The 17316-nt window shown below is 36.2% G+C and overlaps 1 protein-coding gene across 1 annotated transcript; it reads right to left on the bottom strand.

Moving 5' to 3' along the window:
• Positions 1–11893: 11893 nt before the first annotated feature.
• On the bottom strand, positions 11894–17065 carry LOC130949952 (uncharacterized). The gene is made up of 9 exons (XM_057878541.1): positions 17006–17065; positions 15681–15759; positions 15529–15578; positions 15292–15406; positions 12894–13048; positions 12693–12806; positions 12460–12540; positions 12077–12165; positions 11894–11999 (listed from the first exon to the last, which is right to left on the bottom strand). The coding sequence occupies exons 1-9, from the start codon at positions 17063–17065 to the stop codon at positions 11894–11896; spliced, it is 849 nt and encodes a 282-aa protein (XP_057734524.1).
• Positions 17066–17316: the final 251 nt, after the last annotated feature.

Below are 17316 nucleotides of genomic sequence, written 5' to 3'. Positions count from 1 at the left end.
GGAACGCCAGCTAGGGGGTCTTCTTTGGGCCTTTGGATGCTGGGCTCTACTCTTTAGGCACTGGACGCCTAGAAGGGGGTAGGAAGCTGGTGTTGGACGCCAATTTTGGGCCTTCTAATTCGAAGCAAAGTATGGACTGTTATATATTGCTGGAAAGCTCCAGAAAAGCTCTTCCGAATACTGGCAGGTCAGATCTGGACAGCATCTGCAATGCTTTCTCTATATCTGAATCAGACTTCTGCTCCAACTCCTTAATTTCAGCCAGAAATCACCTGAAATAGCCCAAAAATACAAAATCATAGTAGAATCCAAAAATATGAATTTAACACTAAAACTTATAAAACTCAATAAAAACTAAATAAAAAGTACTAAAAACTATATGAAAATGATGTCAAAAAGCGTATAAAATATCCGCTCATCACAACACCAAACTTAAACTGTTGCTTGTCCCCAAGCAATTAAAAACACAGTAGGATAAAAAAAATTAAGATACAATAAATTTCTAAGTTTCAAATGAATCTTAGTAAAAATTAGATGAGTGGGACTTAGTAGCTTTTTACTTCTGAATAGTTTTGGCATCTTTTCAAATAAAAATTTTTCATTTAAGCAAGGTGAGAGATATATGGAATATTTTACAACTTAAAGACATTAATCCAAATGATCATTCAACTTAGAACAAGAGAACAAATAAACAGATAGACAGAAAATAGAAAAATAACAGGAAAAGGGTGTAAAGAGAATGAATCCACCTGAATGATGGTAGCTAGTGCTCCTCCTTGAGGATCCAATGTAGTGCTTGATCTCTTTGATGATTGGACCTTTTGTGTGGTAAAGAAATTCACAATAAGTTCTCGTTGAAAGTATAGCTTCTAAACCAACAAGAATCGTTTCATACAAACGTTTGGTTGTCATAAGTAACAAACCCTATAAAAATAAACCGAAGTATTCAAATTTCGGGTCGTCTCTCAAGGAATTGCAGGGAAGTGTACTTATAATTGGTTATGAGATTGTATCTTTTGGGATTTTTAAGATAAGAAACAAGAAATGTAAATTGCAAGAATTAAACTAATAGCTAATAAAGCTCTTGGCAAGGTATGAGAATTTGAAGTCCTATTCTCATTATCCTTATCAATTGTGATGACAAATGTCCATTGCTTCCACTTAGTCAACCTCTACCTATGAAAGAAAGTCAAATGGATAAATCAATTTGATTCCTCAAGTCCTAGTCAACTCCTAAGGAAAGACTAGCTTTAGTGGAATTCAAATCAACTAGTAACTTCTACTTATCAATCAACAAAAGCATTAGATAACTCAAGAGTCACTAATTACTCAACCTAAGCCAAGAGGAGAAAAATCTACTCTAACATCCTTCCAAGCATTTTATCAAACACATGGAAGGCATAAAATAAAAGCATAGAAAAGTAATAAAAGAATATAAAACCTAAAACCAACAATTGCAAAATCAATGATAACAAATAATAGAAGAAGCAATAAACATGAAATACCTCAAATTGCATTAAAAGGGAAATCAAATCTAACATCAAAAGTCATAAACCAAATTGGCAACATAAAGTAATCAACAAGGAAAATAAATAAACTAGAATACTAGAACAAATAAAAGTAGAAGAGAAACTAAACTAAAGGAACATTGAACCTAAATTTGAGAAGAAATTGAAAAGAGAACCCTAAAACCTAGAGAGATGAGCGAGCCTCTCTCTGCAGCCTCTAATATGTGTTTTTGGGCTTGGAACTGGGCCAAAAACATCCCAGAAATCGCCCCCAGCGATTTCTGATACGTCCAGCACGTGGCTCTGTCACGCATACGCATCGCCCACACGTGCGCATCGCCTAAATGCATGGCAACTATGGCGCAAACTGCATATCATTTTGAAACCCCAGATGTTAGCTTTCCAACACAACTAGAACTGCCTCATTCGGACCTCTGTAGCTAAAGTTACGATCGATTTAGTACGAAGAGGTCAGGGTTGACAGCTTAGGAATTCCTTCAATTTCTTGTATTCCTTCCACTTTTGCATGCTTCCTTTCTATCATCTAAGCCATTCCTTCCCTATAAAACCTGAAATCACTTACCACACATATCAAGGCATCGAATGGTAATAAGAGAGGATTAAAATTAGCACATTTAGGGCCAAAGAAGCAAGTTTTCAATCAGGGCACAAAATTAGAAAGAAAAATGTAAAACATGCGAATTCAATGAATAAGTGTGAGTATAATGGATAAAATCCACTAAATTAAGTACAAGAAAAACCATAAATAGCGGTTTATCACTCTTCAATGTCACTCCTTTGTCTGTGTTGAGGCTGTTGCACAGGCTCATGTACATGCTCTCTAGTTTACTCCATCCTCTTCTTCTATACTTAAGAGTGGTAGATGTCCCAAAGCAAGGCTTTTGCAACACCAAACTTAAGAGTTTTGCTCGTCCTCGAGCAAATATGATCAATGGAAAAGAAGAAGGTGAGGTAGGTGGAGCTTCCGTGGGACCTCTTGGTCTTGAGAGGCTAGGGAATTCCAGATTACCTGCTTCTCTGCATTGGTGTTTGAATGCCCAGGGGCTGCTCCCTAGCTAGCGTTCAATGCCAGCTATGCTCTCATCTTGGGACGTTGAACGCCTAGAAGGAATTCCTCACTAGCGTTCAACTCTAACACTCTTTCCAGAGTGTTCTATTTTCATTCCTGTGAATTATGTCTCTTGACTGATGCATATGATCATGACTCTGACAAATGAAAGAAAAACAAAATGAAGAAAAATAACTATGGTTGAGTAAGGTTGGGTTGCCTCCCAACAAGCGCTTCTTTAATGTCTTTAGCTGGACTTCACTGTACTTAATTTAGTAGCAGTGTTGAGCCTCCTGGCTCTATATCTCTTTCAAGGTAATGCTTAACCCTCTATCCATTGACAGTGAACCTGGTTTCTTTACCTTGAAGTTCTATTTGTCCGTAAGGTGATACCTTGGTGATCACAAACGGTCTTATCCATCGGGATTTAAGTTTCCCAGGGAATAGTTTGAGTCTTGAGTTGAAGAGCAGTACCTTCTACCCTGGTTCAAAGACTCTGGAAGCTAGTTTCCTGTCATGCCACCCCTTTTCCTTTTCCTTATAGTTTTTTACATTTTCAAATGCTTCTAAGCGGAATTCATCTAACTCATTTAGTTGGAGCAGCCATTTCTCCCCTGCTGCTTTAGAATTAAGGTTGAAGAACCTAGTAGCCCAATAGGCTTTGTGTTCTAGTTCCACTAGCAAATGATAGGACTTCCCATATACTAACTGATGTGGTGAAGTTCCAATGGGGGTTTTGAAAGTTGTTCTGTATGCCCACAAAGCATCAACAAGTTTTTTAGCCCAATCCTTTCTAGAGGCACTTACTGTCCTCTCTAGGATTCGCTTTAGTTCTCTATTTGAGACTTCAGCTTGCCCATTAGTTTAGGGGTGATATGGTGTTCCTACTTAATGGCGAACTCCATATCGGCTTAGGATAAAATTCAGCTGTCTGTTGCAGAAATGAGTTCCTCCATCACTGATTAGTGTCCTAGGGACACCAAACCTATTGAAAATGTTCTTTTGGAGGAACTTCATTACTACTTTAGTGTCATTAGTGGGTGTTGCTTTTTCTTCAACCCATTTAGACACGCAGTCTATTGCCACAAGGATGTAGGTGTTTGAGTATGAAGGCGGAAATGGTCCCATGAAATCTATCCCCCCACACGTCAAACAACTTAATCTCTAAGATTCCTTGTTGAGGCATTCTGTGACCATGAGAAAGATTGCCAGCCCTCTGGCACTTATCACAGTTACGAACGAACTCTCAACAATCCTTAAAGAGAGTAGGCCAGTAAAAGCCACTTTGGAGTACCTTATTGGCTGTTCGCTCACCTCCAAAGTGTCCTCTATAGTCAGAGCTATGACGATGCCATAGAATTTTTTGTGCCTCTTCTTCAAACACACAGCGTCGGATTATTCCATCTGAGCATCTCTTAAAGAGATATGGCTCATCCCATAGGTAATATTTGGCATTATGCATGAGTTTTTGAGCTTGCTGCATAGAAAACTCTTTGGGAATGAACCATATAGCCTTTTAGTTTGCAATGTCTGCAAACCAAGGTACTGTCTGGATGGCATAGAGTTGCTCATCTGGAAAGGATTCGGATATGTCAGTAGAGGGAGAAGAAGTGCCTGCTGCTGGCTCAATTCGGGACAAGTGGTTAGCTACCTGATTTTTCGTCCCTTTTCTGTCTCTAATTTCTATATCAAACTCGTGCAGCAGCAATAGCCATCTTATAAGTCTAGGTTTAGAATCCTGCTTAGTGAGCAGATATTTTACAGCAGCATGGTCAGTATAAATAATGACCTTAGAGTAGGATCTAAACTTGTCAATGGCATAAACCACTGCAAGTAGCTCCTTTTCTGTAGTAGTGTAATTTTTCTGCGCATCATTTAATACGTGACTAGCATAGTAAATGACATGCAGAAGCTTGTCATGTCTCTGACCTAGGACTACACCAATTGCATGACCACTCACATCACACATTAGCTTAAATGGCAGGTTCCAGTTGAGTGTAGAGATGATAGGAGCACTAACTAGCTTGGCATTCAGAGTTTCAAAGGCATGCAGGCATTCTTGGACAAGGACGAATGGAACATCAGTGGCCAAGAGACTGCACAGGGGTTTGGCGATTTTATAAAAATCTTTTATGAACCGATTGTAGAAGGCTGCATGTCCCAGGAAGCTTCTGATAGCCTTAACACTAGTAGGTGGAGGTAAGCATTCGATCATTTCTACTTTAGCTTGATCCACTTCTATTCCTTTGTTTGAGATCCGATTCCCAAGAACAATGCCCTCCGTTACCATGAAGTGGCATTTCTACCAGTTTAGAACTAGGTTTGTTTCTTGGCATCTTTTTAGGACCAGGGTCAGATGATCAAGACAGGAGTCAAATGAGTCTCCATAAACAGAGAAGTCATCCATGAATACTTCAAGGAATTTCTCTACCATGTTAGAAAAGATGGATAACATGCATCTCTGAAAAGTTGCAGGTGCATTGTACAGGCCGAATGCCATTCGTCTATAGGCAAATACGCCTGAAGGACATGTGAATGCCATCTTCTCTTGATCTTGTGGATCTACTGCTATTTGATTGTACCCGAAATATCCATCTAGGAAATAATAAAAAGCATGACCTGCTAGTCTTTCTAGCATTTGGTCAAAGAAGGGTAAAGGAAAGTAATCTTTCCTGGTGGCATCATTGAGTTTTCTATAATCAATGCACATATGCCACCCTGTAACTATCCTTTTCAGGATCAGTTCATTCTTTTCATTGTGAACCACTGTCATTCCTCCCTTCTTAGGAAAAAACTGGATAGGGCTCACCCATGGGCTATCAGAAATGGGATAAATAATCCTAGCCTTATAGAGTTTAGTGACCTCCTTCTGCACTACTTCCTTCATTGCTGGATTTAATCGCCTCTGTGGTTGTACCACTAGTTTGGCATTATCCTCCAGCATGATTTTATGCATGCATCAGGCAGGGCTAATGCCCTTAAGGTCACTTATAGTCCACCCAAGGGTGGCCGGTCCTATGTGTTTTAAGCACTTGAATTAGTGCTTCTTCTTCCTGTGGTTCCAGTGCTGAGCTTATGATCACAGGATAGGTATCTCCCTCTCCCATAAATGCATATTTCAAGGAAGGGGGTAATGGCTTAACCTCAAGCTTAGGAGGCTTCTCCTTTTCCTCAAAGGTTTCTAGAGGTTCCTCTGAATTAGGCTGAGTATCATTGAGGATATCATCAAGCCTGTCCTTGGAGCTTTCGGCCATATTGACTTCTTCCACCAGGGAATCATTGAAGTCGATGCTCAGGCATTCCTCAGGAATGTCCGAATGATGCATAGCCTTCACAGCATTCAATATGAACTTCTCCTCATTAATTGACTCTTAAGGTTACTTCCCCTTTTCCAACATCGATGAGGGTTTGTCCTATGACTAGGAAAGGTCTTCCTAGGATGAGAGATGCACTATTGTGTCCCTCTATATCAAATACCACAAAGTCAGTGCGAAAGGCAAAAAGGTCCAACCTTGACAATCATGTCCTCTATTACTCCTGATGGTATCTTAATAGACCCATCAGCAAGTTGAAGACACCTGCGGGTTGGCTTGACTTCCTCAGTCAAACAGAGCTTCTTTATTAAAGAAGCAAATATTAGGTTGATGCTTACTCCAAGGTCACATAGAGCTGTCCTTGTACAAGCATCACCTAGAGTGCATGGTATCATAAAGCTTCTAGGATCTTTAAGCTTCTCTGGCAAGCTGTTCTGAATGATTGCACTGCATTCCTCAATGAGGAGGACTGTTTGTGTCTCTCTCCAATCCTTCTTATGACTTAGAATGTCATTCATGAACTTCGCATAAGAAGGTATCTGTTCAAGAGCTTCTGCGAAAGGGATCTTTATCTCTAGTGTTCTGAGACACTCCGCAAAACGGGAAAACTGTTTATCCCTTTCCTCTTGGCAGAGTTTCTAAGAAAATGGCATCTTAGCCTTGTACTCATCAACCTTGGTTGAAGGAGGTCGAATACCATTTGAGTTGGAAGGGGGGTTACTAGCTTGTTTAGGATGGTTGTTATCAATCAATGATTGACCTCCCTTGCATGGGCATTCAACGCCCCGGCTGCTATCCATTTGGGCGTTTGGATGCCCGATCTCTCCCCTTTCACGGCGTTCAACGCCAACAAGGTCACCTTCATAGGCGTTTAGACGCTCATTCTCTGCCCTTTCTTGGCGTTCAACCCCAGAAGGGATACCTCTTTCGGTGTTGAAACACCAAGAGTTATCTTGTGCAGAGACCTGGTTCTCCTCTATGGGCTTTTTGTTTTTATTATACTGAGATTGAGTTTTTAAAGTTTTCCCACTCCTCAGTTGGATAGCCTGGCATTCATCTGTTATCTACTTAGATAACTGATGCCTGGTTTGACTCAACTGAGCTTCTATATTTCTGTTAGAAGCTTGAGTTTCTCTCAGAGCCTCTTGCAGTTCCAGCATTTGCTGGGCAAGGGTGTGCAGTTACTGAGTCAATAGGTCATCCTGCTCTGGAGGGTTAGGTTCAGCAGTTACTCCATTAACCTCTCCTTTTATAGAGGTCGCAGGAGATGAGTACAAATGCTAATTAGTGGCAACTGTCTCAATAAGCTCTTGAGCCTCTCTTATGGTCTTTCTCATGTGTATGGAACCACCAGCAGAGTGGTCCAAGGCCACTCTAGCCATATCTGAAAGCCCATAGTAGAAGATGTCTAACTGTACCCATTCTGAAAATATTTCAGTGGGATATTTCTTTAGCATCCTCTTATACCTTCCCCAGGCATCATAAAGAGATTCACTATCTCCTTGTTTGAATCCTTGGATGTCCAGTCTCAACTGGGTCATCTTTCTAGGGGGAAAGTAATGCTTTAAAAACTTGTCCACTAACTGTTTCCATGTTTTTAAATTGTCTTTAGGGTGGTTATCCAACCACCTTTTCGCTTGATCCTTTAAAGCGAAAGGAAAGAGTAATAATCTGTAGACCTCTTGGTCTACTCCCTCACTATGTACCGTGTCAGCAATCCTTAAGAAATCTGCAAGGAATTCTATAGGTTCTTCCTGAGGAAGTCCAAAATACTGGCAATTCTGCTGCAGCAGAGTAATCAGTTGAGGGTTTAATTCAAAGCTACTAGCTCTGATTTGAGGTATGCTGATACTTCTTTCATAGAAGTAAGTAGTGGGAGTTGTATAAGATCCCAGAGTTCTCTTGAACTCTTCATTCCAACTTTGGTTCATGATTAAGAAAGGTAGAAGATGAAGAAGGAAGAAGATAGAAGGAGTAGAAGAAGAGATAGAAGTAAAAGAAGTGAAAAAGAATTAAAATATTTTTGTTTTTATTTTGTTTATTTAAATAAACCGAAATTACAATTAATTAACTAAAGAAATTTAAAATTTAATTATTAAGTTTCGAAAATGGAAGAGAGAGAAGAAGAAAAGAATTTTTGAAATTTAAGAAAAAGCAGAGTTAGTTAGGTATTTTTTAAAAAGAAGAGAGAGGAGAAGAGAGATGTATTTTCGAAAATTAAGGTAGAGGAGTTAGTTAGGAAGTTTTGAAAAAAAAGAGAGAGAAAAAGGGCGAGATATTTTCAAAAATTTGAGAGGGAAAATTTAGATAGGAGGTTTTGAAAAATAAGAGAGAGAAGATAAGATATTAATTAAGAAAAGATAAAAATAAAAAGAATAAAAATAAAAGATAAGATAATAAAAGATTTGAAATTGAAATTTAAAATTAGAAAAAGATAAGAAAGAAATTTAAAAGATTTGAAAAAGATTGAATTTTAAAATTGGAAGTTAGGAAAGATAAGATAAGAAACTAAAAGGATTTGAAAAATATTTTAAAAAGATAAGATTTTGAAATTTGATTTTGAAAAAGATTTAATTTAAAAATTTGAATTTTGAAAAAGATAAGAAAAAGATAAGATTTTTGAAAAAAGATATGATTTTTATTTTTTGAAAATTTTGATTTTTGAAAAATTGACATCTAAGATATGATAAGATAAAATTTTAAAATTGAAATCTGAATTTTTTTTTGAAAAATTTTCAAAAATATATTTAGAAATTAGTTAGAAAAGATATCTTTTATTTTTTGAATTTTATGATGAAAGAGAAAAACAAAAAAAGACACAAAAATTTTTTAGATCTAGTAGCCCTAATTTTCGAAAAGGGGACACCAAACTTAAAAATTTTAAGATCGAAACACATAAAAGACTCAAGAACACTTTGAACACTCATAAGAACACCAAGAATAAGATTAAAGACTCAAAGAACTCAAAAAAAGAACACCAAATTTAAAATTTTTAGAAAACCAAACCAAATTATCGAAAATAAAAAGAAAATAAACAAGAAAACACCAAACTAAAAAATTGAAACAAGATTTAAACAAAGAAAAATTATTTTTGAAATTGTTTTGAAAGAAAGACTTAATGAACATAAATTACCAAGAACATAAGCTAACGCTCTAACCAATTGAACTACAAAGAAAAATAAAAATATTTTTGAAAAACCATTTAGAATTTTTGAAAAAATAGAGAAGAAAAAAATAAAAATAAAAGACTCAAATAAAAATTAAAGTTATACTCTTGCAAGACTCAAACACTCAAACCAAGAACACAAAATTAAATAAAGAAAAGAAAAATATTTTTGAAAAAGTTTTTAATTTTTTTCCGAAAATTAAAAGAAGAAGAAAAGAAAAATAAAAGACTCAATTAAAATAATGTAAATTAAACTTACCTGATCTAAGTAGCAAAATAATCTGGCAGTTTATCCAAACTCAACAATTTCCCGGCAACGACGCCAAAAGCTTGGTGCGCATGTACGCAAAACCCACATTATTTCGTAAACAACACCAGTACCAGCAAGTGCACTGGGTCGTCCAAGTAATACCTGAGCGAGTCAGGGTCGATCCCACGAGGATTGTGGCTTGAAGCAAGCAATGATTGTCTTGCAGGTCTTAGTCAGGCGGAATCAGAATGTCATTGAGTGGAACTTTGTATAAGTACTTGTTATATCAAATATTTGGATGTTAAGTTGAAATAAGGGTAGGAATAGAGTTGAGAGTCGGAGTTGCTTTGTCTTTCTGAACTAACTCTGGTATTACAGTCTTTTTTGCTTGTGAATGATCTTATTCTATGGCAGGCTATAAGTGATCAAAGCCATTGCCCATGGTCATTGATCTTTTCTTCTACAGAATGAACACGGCCGTGGCCAGTGGTCGTGATATTCAATCTGACGAAGGATGAAGCACATAACAGTCCATTCTCTTGGCGATCCTACTCAAAATGCCACAGACAAGGTCAAATCTTCCAGATCATAGAACGCTGCTTCTTTGGATTCTAGCCTATACCATGGAGACCCTAATCTCCCTGGAGATCGGCTGAACTGGTGTCTCGAGATGTCCCCAACGAAATCGTGGATTAACCGTATGAGAGATGTATAACCATAGCTGTTGGCTAGTGCTTTTCTTCCCGGTACTCATACAAACCCAAGTAGACGCTGGTGTTTGTCAGGCACGTTCGCCTTAATGTGATAAATAGAGCCACTTTTTCAGATCGTCCTGTTCATTACAATGAAAATCGGGATATACATCTTAGAGATAGATCAAACACGGATCGAAGAAGAAACAGTAATACTTTTATTAATTCATAGGACTCAGCAGGGCTCCTCCCCTCAACCTAGGAGGTTTAGAAACTTATACTGAGGTAGAATACAATGTAAAACCTGTATAATGAGAAAAAGTGATGTAAGTTTGAATGACATGAATAAAATCCTTTAAATACTAAGCTAATTACTAGTAAGGGTACAACAGTCTTTTTTGTGCCAAAATCCACTTCTGGGGCCCACTTAGTGAGTGTTTGGGCTGAGCTTTGATGAGATCCACATGCTCTGAGACTCCTTGGGTGTGGAATGCCAGCTAGGGGTTCCTCTCTGGGCCTTTGGACGCTGGGCTCTGCTCTTTGGGTGCTAGACGCCCGGAAGAAGGCAGAAAGCTGGCTTTGGACGCCAGTTTTGGGCCTTCTAATCCGAAGAAAAGTATGGACTATTATATATTGCTGGAAGCCTCTAAAAGTCAGATTTTCATAGCCATTAAGAGTGCTCCATTTGGACTTCTGTAGCTCGAGAAAAGCTCTTCCGAATGCAGGCAGGTCAGATCTGGACAGCATCTGCAGTGCTTTCTTTGTCTCTGAATCAGACTTCTGCTCCAGCTCCTCAATTTCAGCCAAAAATTACCTGAAATAACCCAAAAATACAAAAACACATAGTAGAATCTAAAAATATGAATTTAACACTAAAACCTATAAAAACTCGATAAAAACTAAATAAAAACTATTAAAAACTATTTGAAAATGATGTCAAAAAGTGTATAAAATATCCGCTCATCAATGAACATAATATTTTATTATTAATTTAACATAAAATATATATTTTAATTATAAAATATGACTTTTGGTTAGATTGAGTCTACTCAAAATTTAACCCAAATCCAACATAAAAATTATATCGGATAAAAATGACAAATTTAAATTCAAAAAATGTGTTGAATTTGGATGAATTTTGAGTTGGATTGAGCCTAGGACATTTTATGGATAAATTAATGTGCTATCTATAAGGTGATTGTTACTCTTATTTCATTAAAAAAATGTTAACACAACTAGAAAATTACTTAATACAGATAAATTTACAGACAAATTTGGTCTTTATTACAGACGAATTTTTGGTTACCGACAAAATTACTAACAGATTTGTTACTCTGTAAAAGTCTCATCGAAAAATATTTACCGACAAATTTTTTTCGTCGGTAATTTACCGACAGATTTTTACCAGTTACCGACAGATCTTTCCTTGGTAAATTCTTCCCTCCATTTCCCTGGAACGTCAAACTTTCCAACGGATTTTCCGTCATTAATTAGAGACAGATTTTCTGATAAATTTTTCGCCGGTAATTAGCAACCGATTTTTCGACAGATTTTCTGTTGGTAATTGCAACCTTGGAAAACCATTCCAAACTCTGAATACAGACAGAAAATGTATCTGTAAATCCGTTAGTAAGGTAAAATAGAATTTTTTTAGATTTTTCTATTGCAAAATAAATCTGTTTTCATACAAAATAAATATAAATTTAATAAATAATTTTTTTCTAATTTGTATTCGAATATTTATAACATTTCAAAAAATAAACAAATTCATCATATTATCAAACTTAAAGAAAAGTACTATAAACAAACAAGTCAATATAATTCAAAACATAAACAAAGTGTATTTATATATCAACTATAATTCTCAGTACATTGTTCAACCATACTAAAACTATCAGCTATAGTCTTCAGTGTCATCTTCATTCTCATCATCATCAAAGTCCTTATCTGAAGAGATCGAGGGTGGCAGCGGTGGTGGTGGTAGTAGAACAGCACTGGAACTACAAAATTCAATCATAGTCCTAATCTGAAAAACTCTATTTTAGCTTGTAAACATGCAGAAATCTGAAATCATGACTTTCCTGCTAAACCAAAGAGATGCATCTTTTCTGCAACTATAACTTTCATGGCTTCCTTTGCAGAAGCCATAACATGAACTAGATCTTTCTATGGAATAACGAGGGAATCCATGTAACCCTTCCTTACCTCAGTATTAACATTGAACTTTCTAACACCAAGGTTTATGCATTCTTGTCAAGAATAAAAGAGGGGATTGGCATTATAAATTGATAAAATAAGGATAATATTTTGCATGATTAGGGTAACTTCCAAATATTGTAATGTATGCCAATTTTGTAATTTATGCTCAATGCACAAAGCATGCTAAAGTTTTATTTAACTGGAAAAAACATAAAATGGGAAAACACTGAGAATCACGACGAATCGCAATTATAACAGTACCTTAACAAGTTCTTCGGATAAGCCGGATGCTCCATGAAGCACCAAGAACACTCCTTTCTTCCAGCTCAATGCATGCAATTCCTAAACAAATTTAGAACGTCAGTTTCAGAATTGATGTAAAAATAAGAATTTCTGTTCAGGTATAGTCTTTAAAGTTTTATATCCTTTTTTCTTTTAAGAAAATGATAGTATATAATAAAGTTTGATAAAGAATATGATTAGAAAATTATTACTATCTTCAGTAAATTAAATTTGAGATTTGGACCACTTGCAGGGTATTTTCCATGCATATTTCCAATACACACTGCCAAAGCATCTATGCCCATCTCATCGATAAATTTTTCTGCCTGAAATCGATGAGAATAACGTTAACAGATTTAGCAATTTCAAGCACAAATGAAAATTGAGTTAATAGCATAGAGGAAGATAATAACCATCTTAACATATGTTAGCTTTGCTTCATATTCTTCCATAGTCAAATCATCTTTCGTCCCAGACAACCTTCCTAGCTCAGCTTCAACCAATATCCCTTTCGAGTGAGCCAGCAGTGATATAAATTTTGTGTATGTAGTGTTTTTATTCATACATCCTGCAACATTAGAGAGAGAAATTGTTTCTAAAACTAAGATATGATAATAGAAAAATATTGGTGCACAAATACGTAATGGACTCTGCACACATTAGTGCAAAGAAAAATATCAATGTGCCTGCATATGTGAAAAACACAATGGATGACAAAGTTAGAGGGACAGAACACATGAAGATACAAAAACATTGAAGCACAAGCATGCTACTAAACTCTTGATAGAGTATCGTAAGAACAAGGTTTAGTCAAATAAATCAGTGCTTGTGCATTGATAGAAAAATTATTGTTGGTTTAGAATTTCTTTTATAGAAATAAGAACTTCGTTGTAAGCATAGCTCCAAACCAACAAACAACTCTCACATCAAATTTAAATTAGTTTTGTCACAAGTACAAACCCCCAATAAAAATTAACCGAAGTATTTAAACCTCGGGTCGGCTCACAAGAAATTGTAATGAAGTGCTCAATTATTGGTTATGAGTAAATAAGAGGGGGTTTGATTTAGTGAAAGGGCAACAAAAGTAAAGGAAACAACTAAAGAAAAGCAATTAATAAAGAGAGACATTCATGGCAAGGATTGAGAATCTAGGCTTCCTATCCTAGTCATGCAATGATTAATTCATCTTATTTAGTCAACTCAAACTAAGAAGAGGTATAATCATCAATTCCCACAAGAGAAAGTCAAATAAGACTAGTTAACTACCTCACAATAATAAACAAGAGCTTATCTTATTTAGTCATCCCCAACAATGTAAGAAGGTATAATGTCATCTTCACATAGGGAGAAAGTCAAATAAGACTTAGCAATTCTAGATCACCAACATAAGTTGGGTATTCATGACTTAAGATTGCCTAATTCCTCTTTCCAAGCCAAGAATACTCAAAAATCTACTCTAGAGCCCAACCAAGTATTTTGTCAAATACTTGGTGGGTACAAAAAGAAAGCATAGTAAAAGTGCAAGAATAGTAAAATCTACCCACTACAAATTGCAAGGAAATAATAATGACAAGTCAAATCAACAATAGAAGAACATTAAATATAAAATTGTATTAAAAGAGATCCAAATCCAACATGAGTTCATCAACATAAAAGAGAAATTAACAAGAAGAAATAAGAGAATTAAACTATTGGAGCATGAAAATGTAGAAGAAACAAGATGAGAACAAGAATCAAAACCTAGATCTAAGATGGAAATGCACCTAACAACCCTAATTCTAGAGAGAATAGGGAGCTTCTCTCTCTAGAAAACTACACTACATGATGCTATCCTACAAACAATTACTCTCCTCTCTTGTCCAATCTTCAATTCTGCATAAAATAGTCCTTGGAATCAGTTGGATTTGGGCCTGGGAAGCTCAAAAATCGCCACCAGTATTTTCACTTTAATGAGGTCACGTGCGAGCTACGACGCGTACGCATGGGTCACGCGTACGCGTCATGTCACGCATACGCGTCGCCATGCGACTCCATATCCACGCGTGCGCGTCGATGAATGCACTCCAAATCCTTGATTTTCCATGAATTCTCCACTTTGCATGCTTTTCTCTTCACTCCTTTGATCCATTCCTAGCTCTTTTCAACCTAAATTCACTAACAAACACATCAAGGCATCTAGTGGAATCAAAGGTGAATCAAAACTAGCAAATTAAGGGCCTAAAAAGCATATTTTTACACTTAAGCACAAATTAAGGGAGAATTACAAAATCATACTACTTTATTGAATAAATGTGGAAAAAGGTGATAAAATTCCCTAAATTAAGCATAAGATAAACTACAAAATTGGGGTTTATCTTGCATCTTGGCCCAGATGAACTTTTAATATTGATATTGATGCATGCCATTTCAATTGTTTTGTTACAATTATTGCAAAATATGCTGGTACCTTGCCTTCTTCACCCATATCCTTATTAAAACATAAATGACTTTTCAATGTCTTAAAGTTCTCAAAAATGAATACACTATGATCTGACTTTAGATTTTCAGTTTCTGACAAAGAAAAGTTGAAATTTACTTATGGATTTCAATGTTGTTGATCATGTAGAAAAACGTTTCCATTGCTTGCTAAGATGGTTGCCAAGTCACTGCCATAATACTACCATCAATTTTTGGAACAAATTTTCCATTTGTTCAATGCAATATAGATAAAGAATTGAAAGTGAGGAATTACATCAAAACCATTGACGCTAAACTTTTAATTCACCAAAAGAGTTGCCATGCCAAATCCCATTGCTGCAACGCCTATAAAACCAACTCTTCTCCCACTTTTAGAATCAGAAGTGATTTTCGATGCCAATTTTTCAGCACTATATAAATCTTCATTTGCAGCATCTAAAACTTTTACTCCATAAATTTTCTCCCAAACCTATCAAGAAAATGATGAAGAAATATCTAAAGAAAATAAAACATATATCTAGGAAAAAAATGAAAGCTAAAAATTAATCTTTTTAATTGAAATTTGCTGAAACAGTTGTCCATGAAATTTACCTTAATTAATGATGTACTATCATCTTCTCCACAAGAAACATTTGAAATTCCTGAAATGTAAATTTGGTGAATCATGTGAGCTAAATGAGCTAGGTTGTTCTTAATGAAAAGGATCACCAAAATCATTGTTTAGTTTTCAAAGATTTTTGTACCATGAATAAGTTGTTGATGAGTAGTAGCCAAAAGTGGAAGTGGAAAAGTAAGTGACTTGGCCATATCCAAAATGATTTCCTTGAATAAAGAAAAGTCAATAGCCATCATGAAAATATTAAAAAAAATAACAATAACTAAAAGAATTAAAAACAAAAAGTTAAAAGAGCCTATTTTGAAAATCAAAAGATGTAACACCCTACCACATAGAGCTTTACGCTTAAGCCGTAAAACAGAGGTGGTGTGGTATTATGACCTCTAAAACTAAAATTATATATATGTAATATTCAAAAGGATGCAGTATACAAGGAGCCTTGACAAACGGGTAAAGCAAAAATGCGAAATAAAAAGCGCAACGCTCCAGACAAGATTACTTGCGTGCGAAGAAAACTAAAGTTCACAAGTATAATTAAAATAGAAGGTAGGAATAGAGGGTCAAGAGATACAAAATAACAAGCTCCTAACTCAGCCTGCGAAGCTAAGGCTGGCCAGAGAATGTTTACATACAAAATATACAATCCCATAACTCAAAATACATTTTTAAAACCCTAATTCTCCATAAGCCTCTACGAAGTGCAACAGTAAAGCATATATATACATGAGGAGAGTCTATACATATATAGTGAAAGACCAAAAGTAAAATCCGAAAAGGAATCCACTTTGCTGCAGAAGCTCTAGACGCCAACCGAGGTGCCTCTCGACCTATATTTGAAAAACAACAACAACATAGTATGGGATGAGAACCGGAGGTTCTTAGCATGGTAAAGGTGCCATGCACATAAGATATAAGGTCCCTAGAACGCCGACACTTAGATAATAAAGCTTAAAGGACTAAAAACAGGAACCATAAGTCGGTGGTCTTCTAAGGATTTCTAAGTCTAACTACAACTTAACTTGAATACTAAATCTTTCCACCTTTCCTCTGTACCTCCATCTCTGGTGAATTTGCACAGACAGACAAGCAAACAAAGGCAGACACAGGTAGAATACAATTAATACAAATAGTAAGTATAACAATTAGCATATTATAAGCAATTAGGCATTACCAATTAATACACAAGCAAGCAATGCAAACAATATGCACATGATGTATGCCTGTCCTATGGCTGATGAGTCTCATCTGTTGGTTATAAAGCCAAACCTGACATGTCAGGTAGCTAACCCTGGACAGAACACCAAACACGGAACAAGTGGGACAACGCCACAACCCTTGCATCTTACCCGCGTACCTAGAGCAGATGACAACTTCATCCTGCCTCTTACCCAGATGGTGTTACAGTTCTCAATCCGGAGCAAACGGTGTCAGAATTCAACCCTTGCATCTTACCCGGAGTTTAGAACTCTTAACCGGAGCAAGTGGATAGTACCATTGCATCTTACCCGGCATTCTCGCCTCTTACCCGGAGCAAGTGGATAACACCATTGCGTCTTACCCGGAGGCACATCTCAATCACTTTCAAGTGTATTTCCATTATTATTCCAATTCATTCATAATCATTAATTCATTAATTCATTAATTTATTTTTCATACGTTTTCAACATCTCTACACTTCATTAACATATATTCGGAGCGAGTGGTCATTGCCACCGCCTCTTACTCGGGCACCTCTATCTCATTTAATTCATTCAAATTCAATC

Source organism: Arachis stenosperma, chromosome 9, assembly GCF_014773155.1.
Source record: "Arachis stenosperma cultivar V10309 chromosome 9, arast.V10309.gnm1.PFL2, whole genome shotgun sequence".
Classification (NCBI taxonomy): domain Eukaryota; kingdom Viridiplantae; phylum Streptophyta; class Magnoliopsida; order Fabales; family Fabaceae; genus Arachis; species Arachis stenosperma.
This window is presented reverse-complemented; position numbering and strand designations above follow the sequence as displayed.

Excerpts from the sequence above, each read along its gene's own strand:
- LOC130949952 (XM_057878541.1), bottom strand. The coding sequence starts at position 17,065 with ATGCCGGGTAAGATGCAATGGTACTATCCACTTGCTCCGGTTAAGAGT. Across the intron at positions 15,760-17,005 it reads TTAAGAGTTCTAAACTCCGG|GAAATCATTTTGGATATGGC; the intron begins GTAAGATGCAAG and ends TCTTTATTCAAG. Across the intron at positions 12,166-12,459 it reads TATCCGAAGAACTTGTTAAG|AAAGATCTAGTTCATGTTAT; the intron begins GTACTGTTATAA and ends GTTATTCCATAG.